This window comes from Salmo salar, chromosome ssa09 (genome assembly GCF_905237065.1).
Source record: "Salmo salar chromosome ssa09, Ssal_v3.1, whole genome shotgun sequence".
Taxonomy (NCBI): domain Eukaryota; kingdom Metazoa; phylum Chordata; class Actinopteri; order Salmoniformes; family Salmonidae; genus Salmo; species Salmo salar.
The window spans coordinates 126,208,660-126,222,294 of NC_059450.1; the positions used below are offsets into that span (position 1 = coordinate 126,208,660).

Genomic DNA, 13,635 nt, shown 5'->3' on the forward strand with positions numbered 1-13,635 from the left:
CCCTGCCGAGGCCTGCCCCTCCACCTCCCTCCTCCTATCTGTTCCCCCCTCCACCTCCCTCCTATCTGTCCCCCCCCTCCACCTCCCTCCTATCTGTCCCCCCCTCCACCTCCCTCCTCCTATCTGTCCCACCCTCCACCTCCCATCTGTTCCCCCCTCCACCTCCCTCCTATCTGTCCCCCCCTCCACCTCTCTCCTCCTATCTGTTCCCCCCTCCACCTCCCTCTTATCTGTCCCCCCTCCACCTCTCTCCTCCTATCTGTCCCCCCCTCCACCTCTCTCCTCCTATCTGTTCCCCCTCCACCTATCTGTTCCCCCTCCACCTATCTGTCCCCCCCTCCACCTCCCTCCTCTTATCTGTTCCCCCTCCACCTCCCTCCTCCTATCTGTTCCCCCCTCCACCTCCCTCCTCCTATCTGTCCCCCCCTCCACCTATCTGTTCCCCCTCCACCTCCCTCCTCCTATCTGTTCCCCCTCCACCTCCCTCCTCCTATCTGTCCCCCCCTCCACCTCTCTCCTCCTATCTGTCCCCCCCTCCACCTCTCTCCTCCTATCTGTTCCCCCCTCCACCTCTCTCCTCCTATCTGTTCCCCCCTCCACCTATCTGTCCCCCCCTCCACCTCCCTCCTCTTATCTGGCCCCCCTCCACCTCCCTCCTCCTATCTGTCCCCCCCTCCACCTATCTGTTCCCCCTCCACCCTCCTATCTATTCCCCCCTCCACCTCCCTCCTCCTATCTGTTCCCCCCTCCACCTATCTGTCCCCCCCCTCCACCTATCTGTTCCCCCCTCCACCTCCCTCCTCCTATCTGTTCCCCCCCTCCACCTCCCTCCTCCTATCTGTTCCCCCCTCCACCTCCCTCCTCCTATCTGTTCCCCCCTCCACCTATCTGTTCCCCCCTCCACCTCCCTCCTCCTATCTGTTCCCCCTCCACCTCCCTCCTCCTATCTGTCCCCCCTCCACCTCCCTCCTCCTTTCTGTTCCCCCCTCCACCTCCTATCTGTCCCCCCTCCACCTCCCTCCTCCTATATGGCCCCCCCTCCAATCTGTCCCCCCCTCCACCTATCGGTAGCAACCTCCACCTCCCTCCTCCCCAATCTCCCTCCTCCCTGTGTGCTGGGCTGATGTAGATGTAGCTGACCAGGCAGTAGACAAGAGGAGGAGAGCAGAGGGAGAGAAGAGAGGAGTAGAATAGAGAAGAGCTTAGTGAAAGGTCTCCGCTAACCCCCCCCACCTACCCACCCCACCTACCCACCCCAGCTCTGTCACTCCTGCTGAAAAGGTCAAGTGTGTTCCTACCCCATACCCCTTGTCCTGCCCCCAATAACACTGTAGAACCCCCCCCATAATGTCATATCTATAACCATGTCTTGGTGTGTTCAGGCTTGAGGGTCTACTTGCACACTATAGTATGTGTACAGTGATGTAATGGTGTGTGATTGTGAGTGTGGGTATGCGTGTGTTTGTATGTGATGAGAAGTGAATGACTGTCTGCCTCCAGGCAGGACTGGTTGAGAGGCTTGCAAAGGGAGCTCACGCTCTGTCTCTGTGTGCGTGCGTGTAGGTGTGTGTGTTGCTCAAAGGGCATGCAGGGAGTACTGGGTTGTCCTGGGCTAACACACACACACACAGCACACAGCCACACACAGCACACAGCCACACACACACACAGGCACACACAGCTAAATGATGATTGATGAGTCCGGCATTAGGTAACATTATAGGGGACACTTACTGGCCCCGTCCTTTAGTGACATCACTTGGGTCAGCTGCAGATTGTGTTAGTATCGAGCACTTTATCAGATGCTGCATGAGTAACTCACACAGAGGAAGAGGGAGGAGGAGGGGGTGATAGAAGAGAAAGGAGTTGGGGCTACAAAATGAGAGGACAGAGGAAGAGAGCAGAGGGTGGGAGGAGCGGGTTATGTAGAGGAAGAGAGCAGAGGGTGGGAGGAGAGGAGCGGGTTATGTAGAGGAAGAGAGCAGAGGGTGGGAGGAGAGGAGCGGGTTATGTAGAGGAAGAGAGCAGAGGGTGGGAGGAGAGGAGCGGGTTATGTAGAGGAAGAGAGCAGAGGGTGGGAGGAGAGGAGCGGGTTATGTAGAGGAAGAGAGCAGAGGGTGGGAGGAGAGGAGCGGGTTATGTAGAGGAAGAGAGCAGAGGGTGGGAGGAGAGGAGCGGGTTAGGTAGAGGAAGAGAGCAGAGGGTGGGAGGAGAGGAGCGGGTTATGTAGAGGAAGAGAGCAGAGGGTGGGAGGAGAGGAGCGGGTTATGTAGAGGAAGATTCAGAGGGTGGGAGGAGAGGAGCGGGTTATGTAGAGGAAGAGAGCAGAGGGTGGGAGGAGAGGAGCGGGTTAGGTAGAGGAAGAGAGCAGAGGGTGGGAGGAGAGGAGCGGGTTAGGTAGAGGAAGAGAGCAGAGGGTGGGAGGAGAGGAGCGGGTTAGGTAGAGGAAGAGAGCAGAGGGTGGGAGGAGAGGAGCGGGTTAGGTAGAGGAAGAGAGCAGAGGGTGGGAGGAGAGGAGCGGGTTAGGTAGAGGAAGAGAGCAGAGGGTGGGAGGAGAGGAGCGGGTTAGGTAGAGGAAGAGAGCAGAGGGTGGGAGGAGAGGAGCGGGTTATGTAGAGGAAGAGAGCAGAGGGTGGGAGGAGAGGAGCGGGTTAGGTAGAGGAAGAGAGCAGAGGGTGGGAGGAGAGGAGCGGGTTAGGTAGAGGAAGAGAGCAGAGGGTGGGAGGAGAGGAGCGGGTTAGGTAGAGGAAGAGAGCAGAGGGTGGGAGGAGAGGAGCGGGTTACGTAGAGGAAGAGAGCAGAGGGTGGGAGGAGAGGAGCGGGTTAGGTAGAGGAAGAGAGCAGAGGGTGGGAGGAGAGGAGCGGGTTAGGTAGAGGAAGAGAGCAGAGGGTGGGAGGAGAGGAGCGGGTTAGGTAGAGGAAGAGAGCAGAGGGTGGGAGGAGAGGAGCGGGTTAGGTAGAGGAAGAGAGCAGAGGGTGGGAGGAGAGGAGCGGGTTAGGTAGAGGAAGAGAGCAGAGGGTGGGAGGAGAGGAGCGGGTTAGGTAGAGGAAGAGAGCAGAGGGTGGGAGGAGAGGAGCGGGTTAGGTAGAGGAAGAGAGCAGAGGGTGGGAGGAGAGGAGCGGGTTAGGTAGAGGAAGAGAGCAGAGGGTGGGAGGAGAGGAGCGGGTTAGGTAGAGGAAGAGAGCAGAGGGTGGGAGGAGAGGAGCGGGTTAGGTAGAGGAAGAGAGCAGAGGGTGGGAGGAGAGGAGCGGGTTAGGTAGAGGAAGAGAGCAGAGGGTGGGAGGAGAGGAGCGGGTTAGGTAGAGGAAGAGAGCAGAGGGTGGGAGGAGAGGAGCGGGTTAGGTAGAGGAAGAGAGCAGAGGGTGGGAGGAGAGGAGCGGGTTAGGTAGAGGAAGAGAGCAGAGGGTGGGAGATAAGGAGAGAAGGAGAGATGTTTAGTTCCTCACCATCCGGTTGATCCTGACAAAGTCCTCAGGCTTGTTGGCCCAGGGAGGCAGCTCTACATCACACACCATGCTGCCATCCTCCCTCTGGCCCAGGTGGTAACCATTACTGTTACCAAACATCTCTGGCAGGTAGTAGAATTCTGGAATCAACTCCTGTCGGAGACAGGCATTACCACATCATCATACACATGTTATTTATAGGTCATTACACACATGTTGTTATACCACATTATTACACATTTTAATTACACATGGCAGGTAGTAGAACTGGAATCAACAAGGGGAGGGGAGATGTAAGGAAAGTAAATGGACTGTGTACATGTGTGTAACTTCCAGGGGAAAGGTAATACAAGCCAAATAAACAGCAGGCCATGGGTGTTGAGAGGTGCTGTAACAGTTATTTCAGTGCTGTGTGTGTGTGTGTGTGTGTGTGTGTGTGTGTGTGTGTGTGTGTGTGTGTGTGTGTGTGTGTGTGTGTGTGTGTGTGTGTGCGGGTGCGTGTGTCAGTGCAGGGCTGTGGTGATGGGGTCAGGACCTCAGCACAGAGAGGAAGAAACAAACTCCCATGATCCTCCCTGGTGTGATTCCAACTTCAGAGAGAATAAACAATTAGCTGACGCTGGAGACACCCTTAAGCCCAGTGATCACCAACCTTTTCTGAGTCAAGATCACTTTCGGAGTCAAAACACAAGCTGAGATCTACCGTGCTTATATATTTTTTAAACATGACTTAAAAAATGTAAGCCTATGCCAAATAAAAACAGCTCTCAAGGGATGAGGTTTGTGCAGTAGGCCCTAATCCAATATCCCAGCATATTGGCTATGTTTGGCCTGCCAGTATCGTTTCTTCTTAGATTATATTATATTTCAAAACTCGAGCTACATAAAAAATAGATTAGTTGTTACGGACAGCTGAGCATACATTTAAATAATTAGCTTTTTTATTTTTAATGGTACCTGCAACTGATGTTCAGGCTCAGCGGAGAGAGGCTGAGCAGAGAGAGGGGACACTATCTTCCACCTGATGGCAAAACTCGAAAAGCACTGCATTATTTCTGCCTTATGCACAAATTCATGTTGTTGTTCCAATGACCAGAGAAAGTGAACTATTCCTCGTCATTAAAATAAGACGAGCCACTAATAATGAAAACACAGGCCTACACTTGGCTACTCATTCATTTCAGCTGCAGTGCTGATTGTTGCGCGAGTGGAAGTAGTGAGAAGCACGTTTTATGATTTTGAAAAAAGCTTAATAAAAACAGTGTTCACCGCGTTGAATAAAAACTTAAACATGAACTCACTCATTAAAAATGCAGCTCTTTGCTGTATCCTTTGACAGTATCTAGTTTTCTGATCATGGTTTTAAAAGTTATGAAATATGGAAGCTGCAGACACAGTGATTTGAGCTACCCGACTGGTCAGTAGTAGGCACACTTGATTTAGCTCCCCAGGTCTGCCGGGTAGACCAAATCAAATGGTTCAAAATGGGAACAGTTTGCCTACCCGGCCTGCAGGGCAGCTGAATCAAATACACCTACCGCCAACAGCGAAAAAAGGTGAGCAAGGATTTACCATTGGAGATCGACTAGGAATGCCTTGAAGATCACGATCAACCGGTTGGTGACCACTGCTTCAGCCTATCACAGAGTCCCCTTTCCTCCCCTTCTCTCTCTCTGACAGATGCCTCTGTAAATTGTAAATTGGACCATGTGCACAACAGGAATGTGGCGTCTCCCTCCTCTCTCTGTCAGAGCCCTCATTAGAAAACCATTTAAAACCATTTAAACTCTGTCAAGGCCTGTGTGTATCAGGAGATGTATTTGTTGTGTGTCAGGTGTGTGTGTCAGGTGTGTGTATCAGGAGGTGTATGTGTTGTGTGTCAGGTGTGTGTGTCAGGTGTGTGTATCAGGAGGTGTATGTGTTGTGTGTCAGGTGTGTGTGCATGTGTGTGGGTCAGTGACTTTGTGTTGGGCTGGGCCTCCTAGCTGGTTCAGTGCTAATATGAGGGCTGATTTATGAAAGCAGTGTTTGTCGTGTTCTGTGATACTGTTGGTTTTTACCAGGCCTGTGGGAGTTTGACCAGGCCTGTTGCCTATGGGAAGATAACTACAGGAGGGTAACAGGCAGGGTTTAGAGAGGAAGCTGGCATGACAGGAAACACCCCAATAAAACACTGGAGTCTGGTGTTGGTCACATTTCACCCTTTGACTGACCACAACATTGGAGGCTGTTCCCCTTCCTCCCTCCCTCTCTCTCCCCTCCCGTCCTTCCTCCGTCCCTCACCCATCTCTCTCTTTATTTATCTATTTCTCTCTCTCCCTCTGTCTCCCTCCTTACTCTCTCTATTTGTAAACTTCCCTGTCATAACTCAGCACCAAGCCGTTAAAGCTGCCAGCTCCGTTTTCGAGCCCAGCTCCCCTGGCAGCCATTAATACAGCAACAGCCTGTTAATGGGCTTAACAAGTCAATCACACAGCCTCCATAGATAGCCTGTTAGCTAACAGCCTCCATAGCATTAGCTATATTAAATGCTGCTGGGTCCCTTCAGGTGACACACTGGCAACGTTCTGGGGGGTTACTGGGACGGTTGACTACTCACAGACAAGTCTGCCTCACCCTCTTTCACACACGCATGCAGGCATGCACGCGCATGACACACACACACACACACACAAACACACACACACACACACGCACGCACGCACAACACTTAAAAAACATGTATTGTGAAGGGGGAGGGTGGAATGAGTGGAGCGGGGGATGCTGGTATGAGGTCTCTCGACATTGACTTGCTCTTGTAGGTGGTCAGCTCACCGCTGTTAAGGCCCCCCTCCCACTCCCCCCAGTCCTGTACGCTTTGTCATTATGTAGGTAACACTTTGTGTATGTAGGTAACTGTGTGCATAAGTATAACCATGTGTATGTAGGTAACTGTGTGCATAAGTATAACCATGTGTATGTAGGTAACTGTGTGCATAAGTATAACCATGTGTATGTAGGTAACTGTGTGCATAAGTATAACCATGTGTATGTAGGTAACTGTGTGCATAAGTATAACCATGTGTATGTAGGTAACTGTGTGCATAAGTATAACCATGTGTATGTAGGTAACTGTGTGTACATACGTAAAACTGTGCACATACGTAAAACTGTGTGTATGTAGGTAGAACTCTGTGTATGTAAGGAGAACTGCCACTCAAAGGCATTCAGAGACTTGTCCTGAAGCCACTCCTGCTTTGTCTTGGCTGTGTGCTAGGGTCGCTCTCCTGTTGGAAGGAGAACCTTCGCCCCAGTCTGAGGTCCTGAGCGCTCTGGAGCAGGTTTTCATCAAGGATCTCTTTCCCTCTGTCCTGACTAGTCTCCCAGTCCCTGCCACTGAAAAACATCCCCACCACATGATGCTGCCACCACCATGCTTCACCTTAGGGATGGAGCCAGGTTTCCTCCAGATGTGACGCTTGGCATTCAGGCCAAAGAGTTCAATCTTAGTTTCATCACAGCAGAGAATCTTGTTTCTCATGGTCTGAGAGTCCTTTAGGTGCCTTTTGGCAAACTCCAAGCGGGCTGTCATGTGCCTTTTACTGAGGAGTGGCTTCAGTCTGGCCACTCTACCATAAAGGCCTGATTGGTGGAGTGCTGCAGAGATGGTTGTCCTTCTGGAAGGTTCTCCCGACACAATCCTGTCTCGGAGCTCTACGGACAATTCCTTCGACCTCATGGCTTGGTTTTTGCTCTGAATAGCACTGTCAACTGTGGGATCTTATGTAGACAGGTGTGTGCCTTTCCAAATCATGTCCAATCAATTGAATTTACCACAGGTGGACTCCAATCAAGTGGTAGAAACATCTCAAGGAGGATCAATTTCGAGTCTCATAGAAAAGGGTCTGAATACTTATGTAAATAAGGTATTTATGTTTTTTTTATATAAAACAACAGAACAACAACAACAAATTGCCTTGTCAGTATGGGGTATTGTGTGTAGATTGATGAGGAAACAATAATTTTGTAAATTTTAGGATGAGGCTGTAATGTAACAAAATGTGGAAAAGTCAAGGGGGCGGAATACTTTCTGAATGCACTGTATGTCGGTAGAACTGTGTATGTAGGTAGAACTGAGTGTGTTGGTGGTTGAAGATATCCCTCTAGTGGTGTGGGGGCTGTGCTTTGGCAAAGTGAGTGGGGATATATCCTGCCTGTTTGGCCCTGTCCGGGGGTATCATCGGATAGGGCCACAGTGTCTCCTGACCCCTCCTGTCTCAGCCTCCAGTATTTATGCTGCAGTAGTTTATGTGTCGGGGGGCTAGGGTCAGTCTGTTATATCTGGAGTATTTCTCCTGTCTTATCCGGTGTCCTGTGTGAATTTAAGTATGCTCTCTCTAATTCTCTTTCTCTCTTTCTTTCTCTCTCTCTCTCGGAGGACCTGAGCCCTAGGACCATGCCTCAGGACTACCTGGCATGATGACTCCTTGCTGTCCCCAGTCCACCTGGCCGTGCTGCTGCTCCAGTTTCAACTGTTCTGCCTGTGGCTATGGAACCCTGACCTGTTCACCGGACGTGCTACCTGTCCCAGACCTGCTGTTTTCAACTCTCTAGAGACAGCAGGAGCGTTAGAGATACTCTCAATGATCGGCTATGAAAAGCCAACTGACATTTACTCTTGAGGTGCTGACTTGTTGCACCCTCGACAACTACTGTGATTATTATTATTTGACCATGCTGGTCATTTATGAACATTTGCACATCTTGGCCATGTTCTGTTATAATCTCCAACCTGCACAGCCAGAAGAGGACTGGCCACCCCTCAGAGCCTGGTTCCTCTCTAGGTTTCTTCCTAGGTTTTGGCCTTTCTAGGGAGTTTTTCCTAGCCACCGTGCTTCTACACCTGCATTGCTTGCTGTTTGGGGTTTTAGGCTGGGTTTCTGTACAGCACTTTGAGATATCAGCTGATGTAAGAAGGGCTATATAAATACATTTGATTTGATTTGATTGGTGTGTAGGTAAAACAATTTAGCAGAATAATGAAACACAGCTGCTGTTGTAATATGTTGTCACTCTCTCCTTCGTGCTGATAGACCAGCAGCCATGTTCTGTGTGTTTCAACAGACAGACAGACATACAAGTAGTTTAAAGTAGAATGTATTTGTTAACAGGGCATGTTAGCTGGTGTGCTGCTCTCTCCCCCTCCTCCCCAAGCCGAGCCCAGGAAAAGCCCTGTCCGGACATAAAACACTACATTTTAAATAGCTTTTGTCATTAATGCTTTATTAATTGCCTGGGGCAACACTAACCCGACACGGGGTGTTCTAGAAATATCTGACACTTTGAGGTCAGAGCTGTTCCCGCTGTGTTACAGAGTGGCTGTGGTGGTTCAGCGTTCCTCTGTCTGCATCCCAAATGGCACCCCATTCTCTATATAGTGCACTACTTTGGACCAGGACCCATAGGGAGCCATTTGGGAGATATCCTCTGACTGCTCCTCTGAGGAAGGAAGGAGAGGATTTCTTTCTTTCTTTGTCTTCAGCCTTTGTTCACATACAGTACAGCACTCCTTTGTTTTTAAAGTAATGTTTTTTTCATATAAGCGATAAATCAAGTATGTATTTGTAAGTGCTTTAGTTATTCACTGTGTACCATGTCTCTGTTCCTCAGAGTTTGAGCACAGTGTTATTTATAATTCATGGTATATGTTTTATTGTGACGTTTCCTTCTGGGTTGAATACCGATGAACAGGGAATGCATCAGACCCACTGTAGATACAGAGCATTTTACACTGAGCAGAGGGTGTTTCATGGACACGCACCCACACACCCACACACGCACGCACATACACACAGCGACACAAAGACACACACCTTGACGTCTGAGGTGTCTCTCTGGCAGTGCCTCCAGGAGCGGTTGATGGCTGAGAAGGTCCGGTCTGGATGGTCAAACTTGTTGTTGTTAGCATTCAGGAAGAACGTGGTGAAAGGTTCCTGCAAGAATAAACATACATACATTTTATGTTGAGCAAAGGATGTTTGGACACACACAAACAAACACAAATATCAGAACACAGATAACACCACCATACCAAACCATACTGTCAGTGAACTAGATTTTCTATTGCATGTTCAGAATGAATAATTTCTAGTCCCCTAAGGACAGCTAATGGCTGAATTCTACTGGTTGTGACAGAGATAAGGGCAATGAGAATGTCTCTTATTGGAACCCTAGATGCAGTAAAGAGGTCAATGGAACGCAGACCGCGGGGGATAGAAGGATGCCAGATTGGTGCACATTCGACAAATCTGATCTAACAAAGTGAATATTTGTCAAATCCGTCATGTATTGTCATGTATTGTCATGTATTGTCACAGGCACACAATGTGATTAGTAAAGTCTGACTTTGGCTGCATAACATTTAGAAGCACACAAAACACATATAAACAATAGCCTAAATGTAGAATAATTTTGCTGGGGGGCAATGAGGAGATTCAGGATCTTTCCTTCACGCGTTTCCATGGCATTTCCATTGTTTGGGTTGAGTTCCACTGACCTCTTTATCAATGATGTGTTTCTGTGTCTGTATATCTGATGTTCCTGTGCCAGACTAGTGTCTGTCTGTCTGTCTGTCCTCCCCTACTGTACATTACCCACAATGCCTTAGGGAGTATTAATTACTGTGCTTCCTGGTAGCTGGGAGCAACGGTGCTAATTTGCTGATACTGTATGTGGTGTTCCCAGTCTGAGACGGAGACAGTGTTCTGATGGAGGGATGTAGGGAGGAGAAGCAGAGAGGAGGGGGAGAGTGGCAGGCAAAGGGAGGACAGGGGGGTGCTTCTATCTCCCCATCAAGCTTTCTCCAATTAACGAGCTGCCTAACATATCAGATATGGACAAACCCCAGGAGGGGTAACCCTATATCTCACAATTTAGATTCCACTGGTATTTACTAAACACTAGGTGGTATCAATGTGCTTTCAACTGTGTGGACTGTGTGACTCAATATCTAACTAACTTACTGTACTAGCTGCCATTTACAAAATAGTATTTTGGATAAAAAATTAATAACGTCTGTCTCCACAAGTCTAAAATCAGATAGAAAGTGTAGAAATGATAATGAACCTATATATTTGTTTGATTAACCACCCCTTTTCCAGGTACAGGGAATAGGGTATTGGGTAGATGGGGTACAGAGTACGTACTATCCTGAGCAGCCAGAGCAGGGTGGAGTTAGCGGTGGAGTAGTGGGTGTTGTAGTGATATGGGGGTGTCTGGTCCTCTTCCCAGGTCTCATAGCGCTCTGCGTAGAATACTGCACGCTTCGGGTTCAACGCTCCGATTGGCTGAGGGAGAAACAGAAGTTACGTACATACAGTAGATAGAGTATGATGTTCAGTATATAACTGATTTTAAAGACTTAGCAGACAGACAGCTCCTAGATCAGTGTTGTCAAACACAAGGCCCCCGAACCAAATGGGACAATTTTATATGGCCAGCCATGTTGTCATGTTAAAAAAAGGCCACAAGAGTTTAGTAAGGCCTGCTATTGATATTACAGTAATTACGTACCTAGTCAATGGGTAAAACAAGAAATATGAGACTTTACAACCCAAATGCTGATCTTTGATAGCATGTTTCATACTTCCACCATAACACAGGAACAGAAGCCAAGTCAATATTACACTCTGGATCCCAGAATCTCTGTATTACGCCGAGACTCATTCTGGGTCCCAAATAGCAACCCATTCCCAATATAGCGCACTACCTTTGGGTAATAGGATGCCACTAACTATGTGGGTAAAATGATGCCATTTGTGACGTGCCCTACGCCAATATTATGACACTGAGACTCACTCTGGGTCCCAAGCCTTTGCTTTCTCATGTGTTTCTAAGACAATCTAATTAGCCATTAAAATACATGTACTGGAGGATAAATGGTTTTCTCTGCCTTCTCAATCACCCTGGCCAACAGGCAGCCATTGAAGGTATATTGGCAGTCAATGTTAATACACTCAGTGCTATTGGTCAGTGGGGGAGGGTGTGTATCCGTGTCTCGGATTGACCACAGGAATCATGGGAAATCTACCCCAACAAAGCCCTTGATTCAGACCAGCTGCAGCTAGTGGAGAGACCAACGACTAAAAATAAAATAACTTTAATATCAAATCATTAAGACTGTGCCGGTACTCCAGTATCCCCGTGACTAGAGGTATGAGAGTGTTACAACACAAAAAGCTGCTTTCCAAATGAAATTCAATTCCCTATATAGTGCACTAGTTTTGACCAGGAGGCCCTGGACATATAGTGCATAGGCTTCCATATGAGATGCAGCCAGACTTTCTTGTCATTTTCATTATGTTCCAACAGCCCATAGCTCCCTCTATGAGGCACAGAACACATGGCATTAGTAGGAATGACTAGCGCTCAACCCTCTCACTCCAAACCAACTGGTCACGTCTGGTTTCCTTCTACGTTTCTTTCCCCTCCAACGTAATGACCGTCCACATCGATGTTAGCACGATGAGAGAGAATGAAAGAGAAGTTTATTGAGATGTGCTGAGATTTACGGGGTGATAATAGGCTGTCATGTGACGTATGGGGCCAGCTGTGATTGGGCTGTGGGCTACAGGAAGTCAGACATGCTAGTAAACATCCAGGAGGAACCAAGCTGGTCTCAGTCATCTTAGCCCAATCATAGCTGCAGCTGGACAGCACAGACAGATAATAGGACAGACTGGGTTTCAACCCGGTTCTGACAGCCAGCTAACATGTCCCACAGCTAACACGGTCTCACAGCTAACACGGTCTCACAGCTAACACGGCCTCATTGCTAACATGGTCTCACAGATAACATGGCCTCACAGCTAACGTGGTCTCAATGCTAACGTGGTCTCAATGCTAACGTGGTCTCAATGCTAACGTGGTATAATAGCTAACGTGGTCTCACAGTTCACGTGGTCTCACAGCTAACGTGGTCTCACAGCTAATGTGGTCTCACAGCTAATGTGGTCTCACAGCTAACCTGTTCTGTACCCAATCTTCAAGGAGAATAGATTAAAAGGGATGCATGTAGCTCTCATAGTCGATAAGTTGTATATTGACAACCAAATGTTCCGAGACACAGACTGCTCACTCCATGGCTATTCTAAAAATTACAAAGTTCTCATAGAGGAGTCGAATAATGGTACGCCAAATAGTAGCCATGATAGAGAATGTAATAATAATTTAAAAAAATAGATAGAAAAGCAATAAAATGAAACAATTGTTAAATGAACTACAACTACACTATACCATTCAAGATAGGGAATGTTGTAAAATAATTATTTAAATTTCCATTTATTGTATTTTATAAAGGGATAAGACGGCAATAGAAGAAAGGATAAATAGTAAAATAATACTTAAAATATAACGAATTGGAACACAAAAGTACTCAACATGGTGGAGATAAAAACACAGTAGACATAGAAGGCACAGTACATGGGTATGTGTGGATGTATTGTGATGAAAGGGGCGGTGTGTGTTTTTTGTGTTTGGAAAAGTGTGGTGTTAAGTGAGTGAGAAAGGAAACGGTTGCATATCCCAGAACCAACGTGTGTCTGTGAGCAGGGGTTGCGAGAGAGAGCTTTCAATTTTGTGAGGATGAGGGACACATTATTAAAAAATATATACATAATTTATTGTCCTATCATGATGGAACGGTCCCAAAGCCTATACCCTAGACACCCACCTGAGTGACCCATACACTAAAGTCCTTATCTGTTTTACGGGCATACTGTAAGTTGCCTATTTGCAGCCAAAACAGAAAGAGGAATGTGGATAGAGCCCGACTAGAGCAGCACAGTCCCTTCAAGATTCTGAGCCTGCCTGGCAGGGTTGGTCCTACAAAGCCAGAGCCCCCTGATGGGAGAGAATAAAATACAAGGAAATTCTCAAAGCTGCTAATGAGAACGTTTACGACCTTGTAGGTAGCCGGTATGGCTCCCGGTGGGGGTACCCCCACCCAGGTAGTGGCAGTGCTGGCAACACTAGTTGCAGTAACCCGTGGGAAGGGGGTCACACTCGGACAATCAGAGAGGGGGCATATTATTGTGACCCTGGATGCACAAAATAATCAATGGTCTGACTGCACAGAGACGCTTGGGAAAATGGTCACAACAAGGGACCAGTGTGTGTGTGTTTCAGGGGAAAGTGGTGTAGCTGATCTCC

At 48.2% G+C, this 13,635-nt stretch overlaps 1 protein-coding gene across 2 annotated transcripts in view; it reads right to left on the minus strand.

The window, feature by feature from the left end:
- Nucleotides 1-13,635, minus strand: part of LOC106612894 (neurobeachin) — a 301,033-nt gene that overhangs the window by 30,345 nt on the left and 257,053 nt on the right. For both annotated transcript variants that reach the window (XM_045724516.1, XM_045724515.1), the window contains exons 47-49: nt 10,632-10,772; nt 9,300-9,419; nt 3,448-3,600 (exon numbers count right to left, since the gene is read on the minus strand). In XM_045724516.1, the coding sequence (XP_045580472.1) occupies nt 3,448-3,600; nt 9,300-9,419; nt 10,632-10,772 (414 nt within the window). The remainder of the gene's footprint in view (nt 1-3,447; nt 3,601-9,299; nt 9,420-10,631; nt 10,773-13,635) is intronic.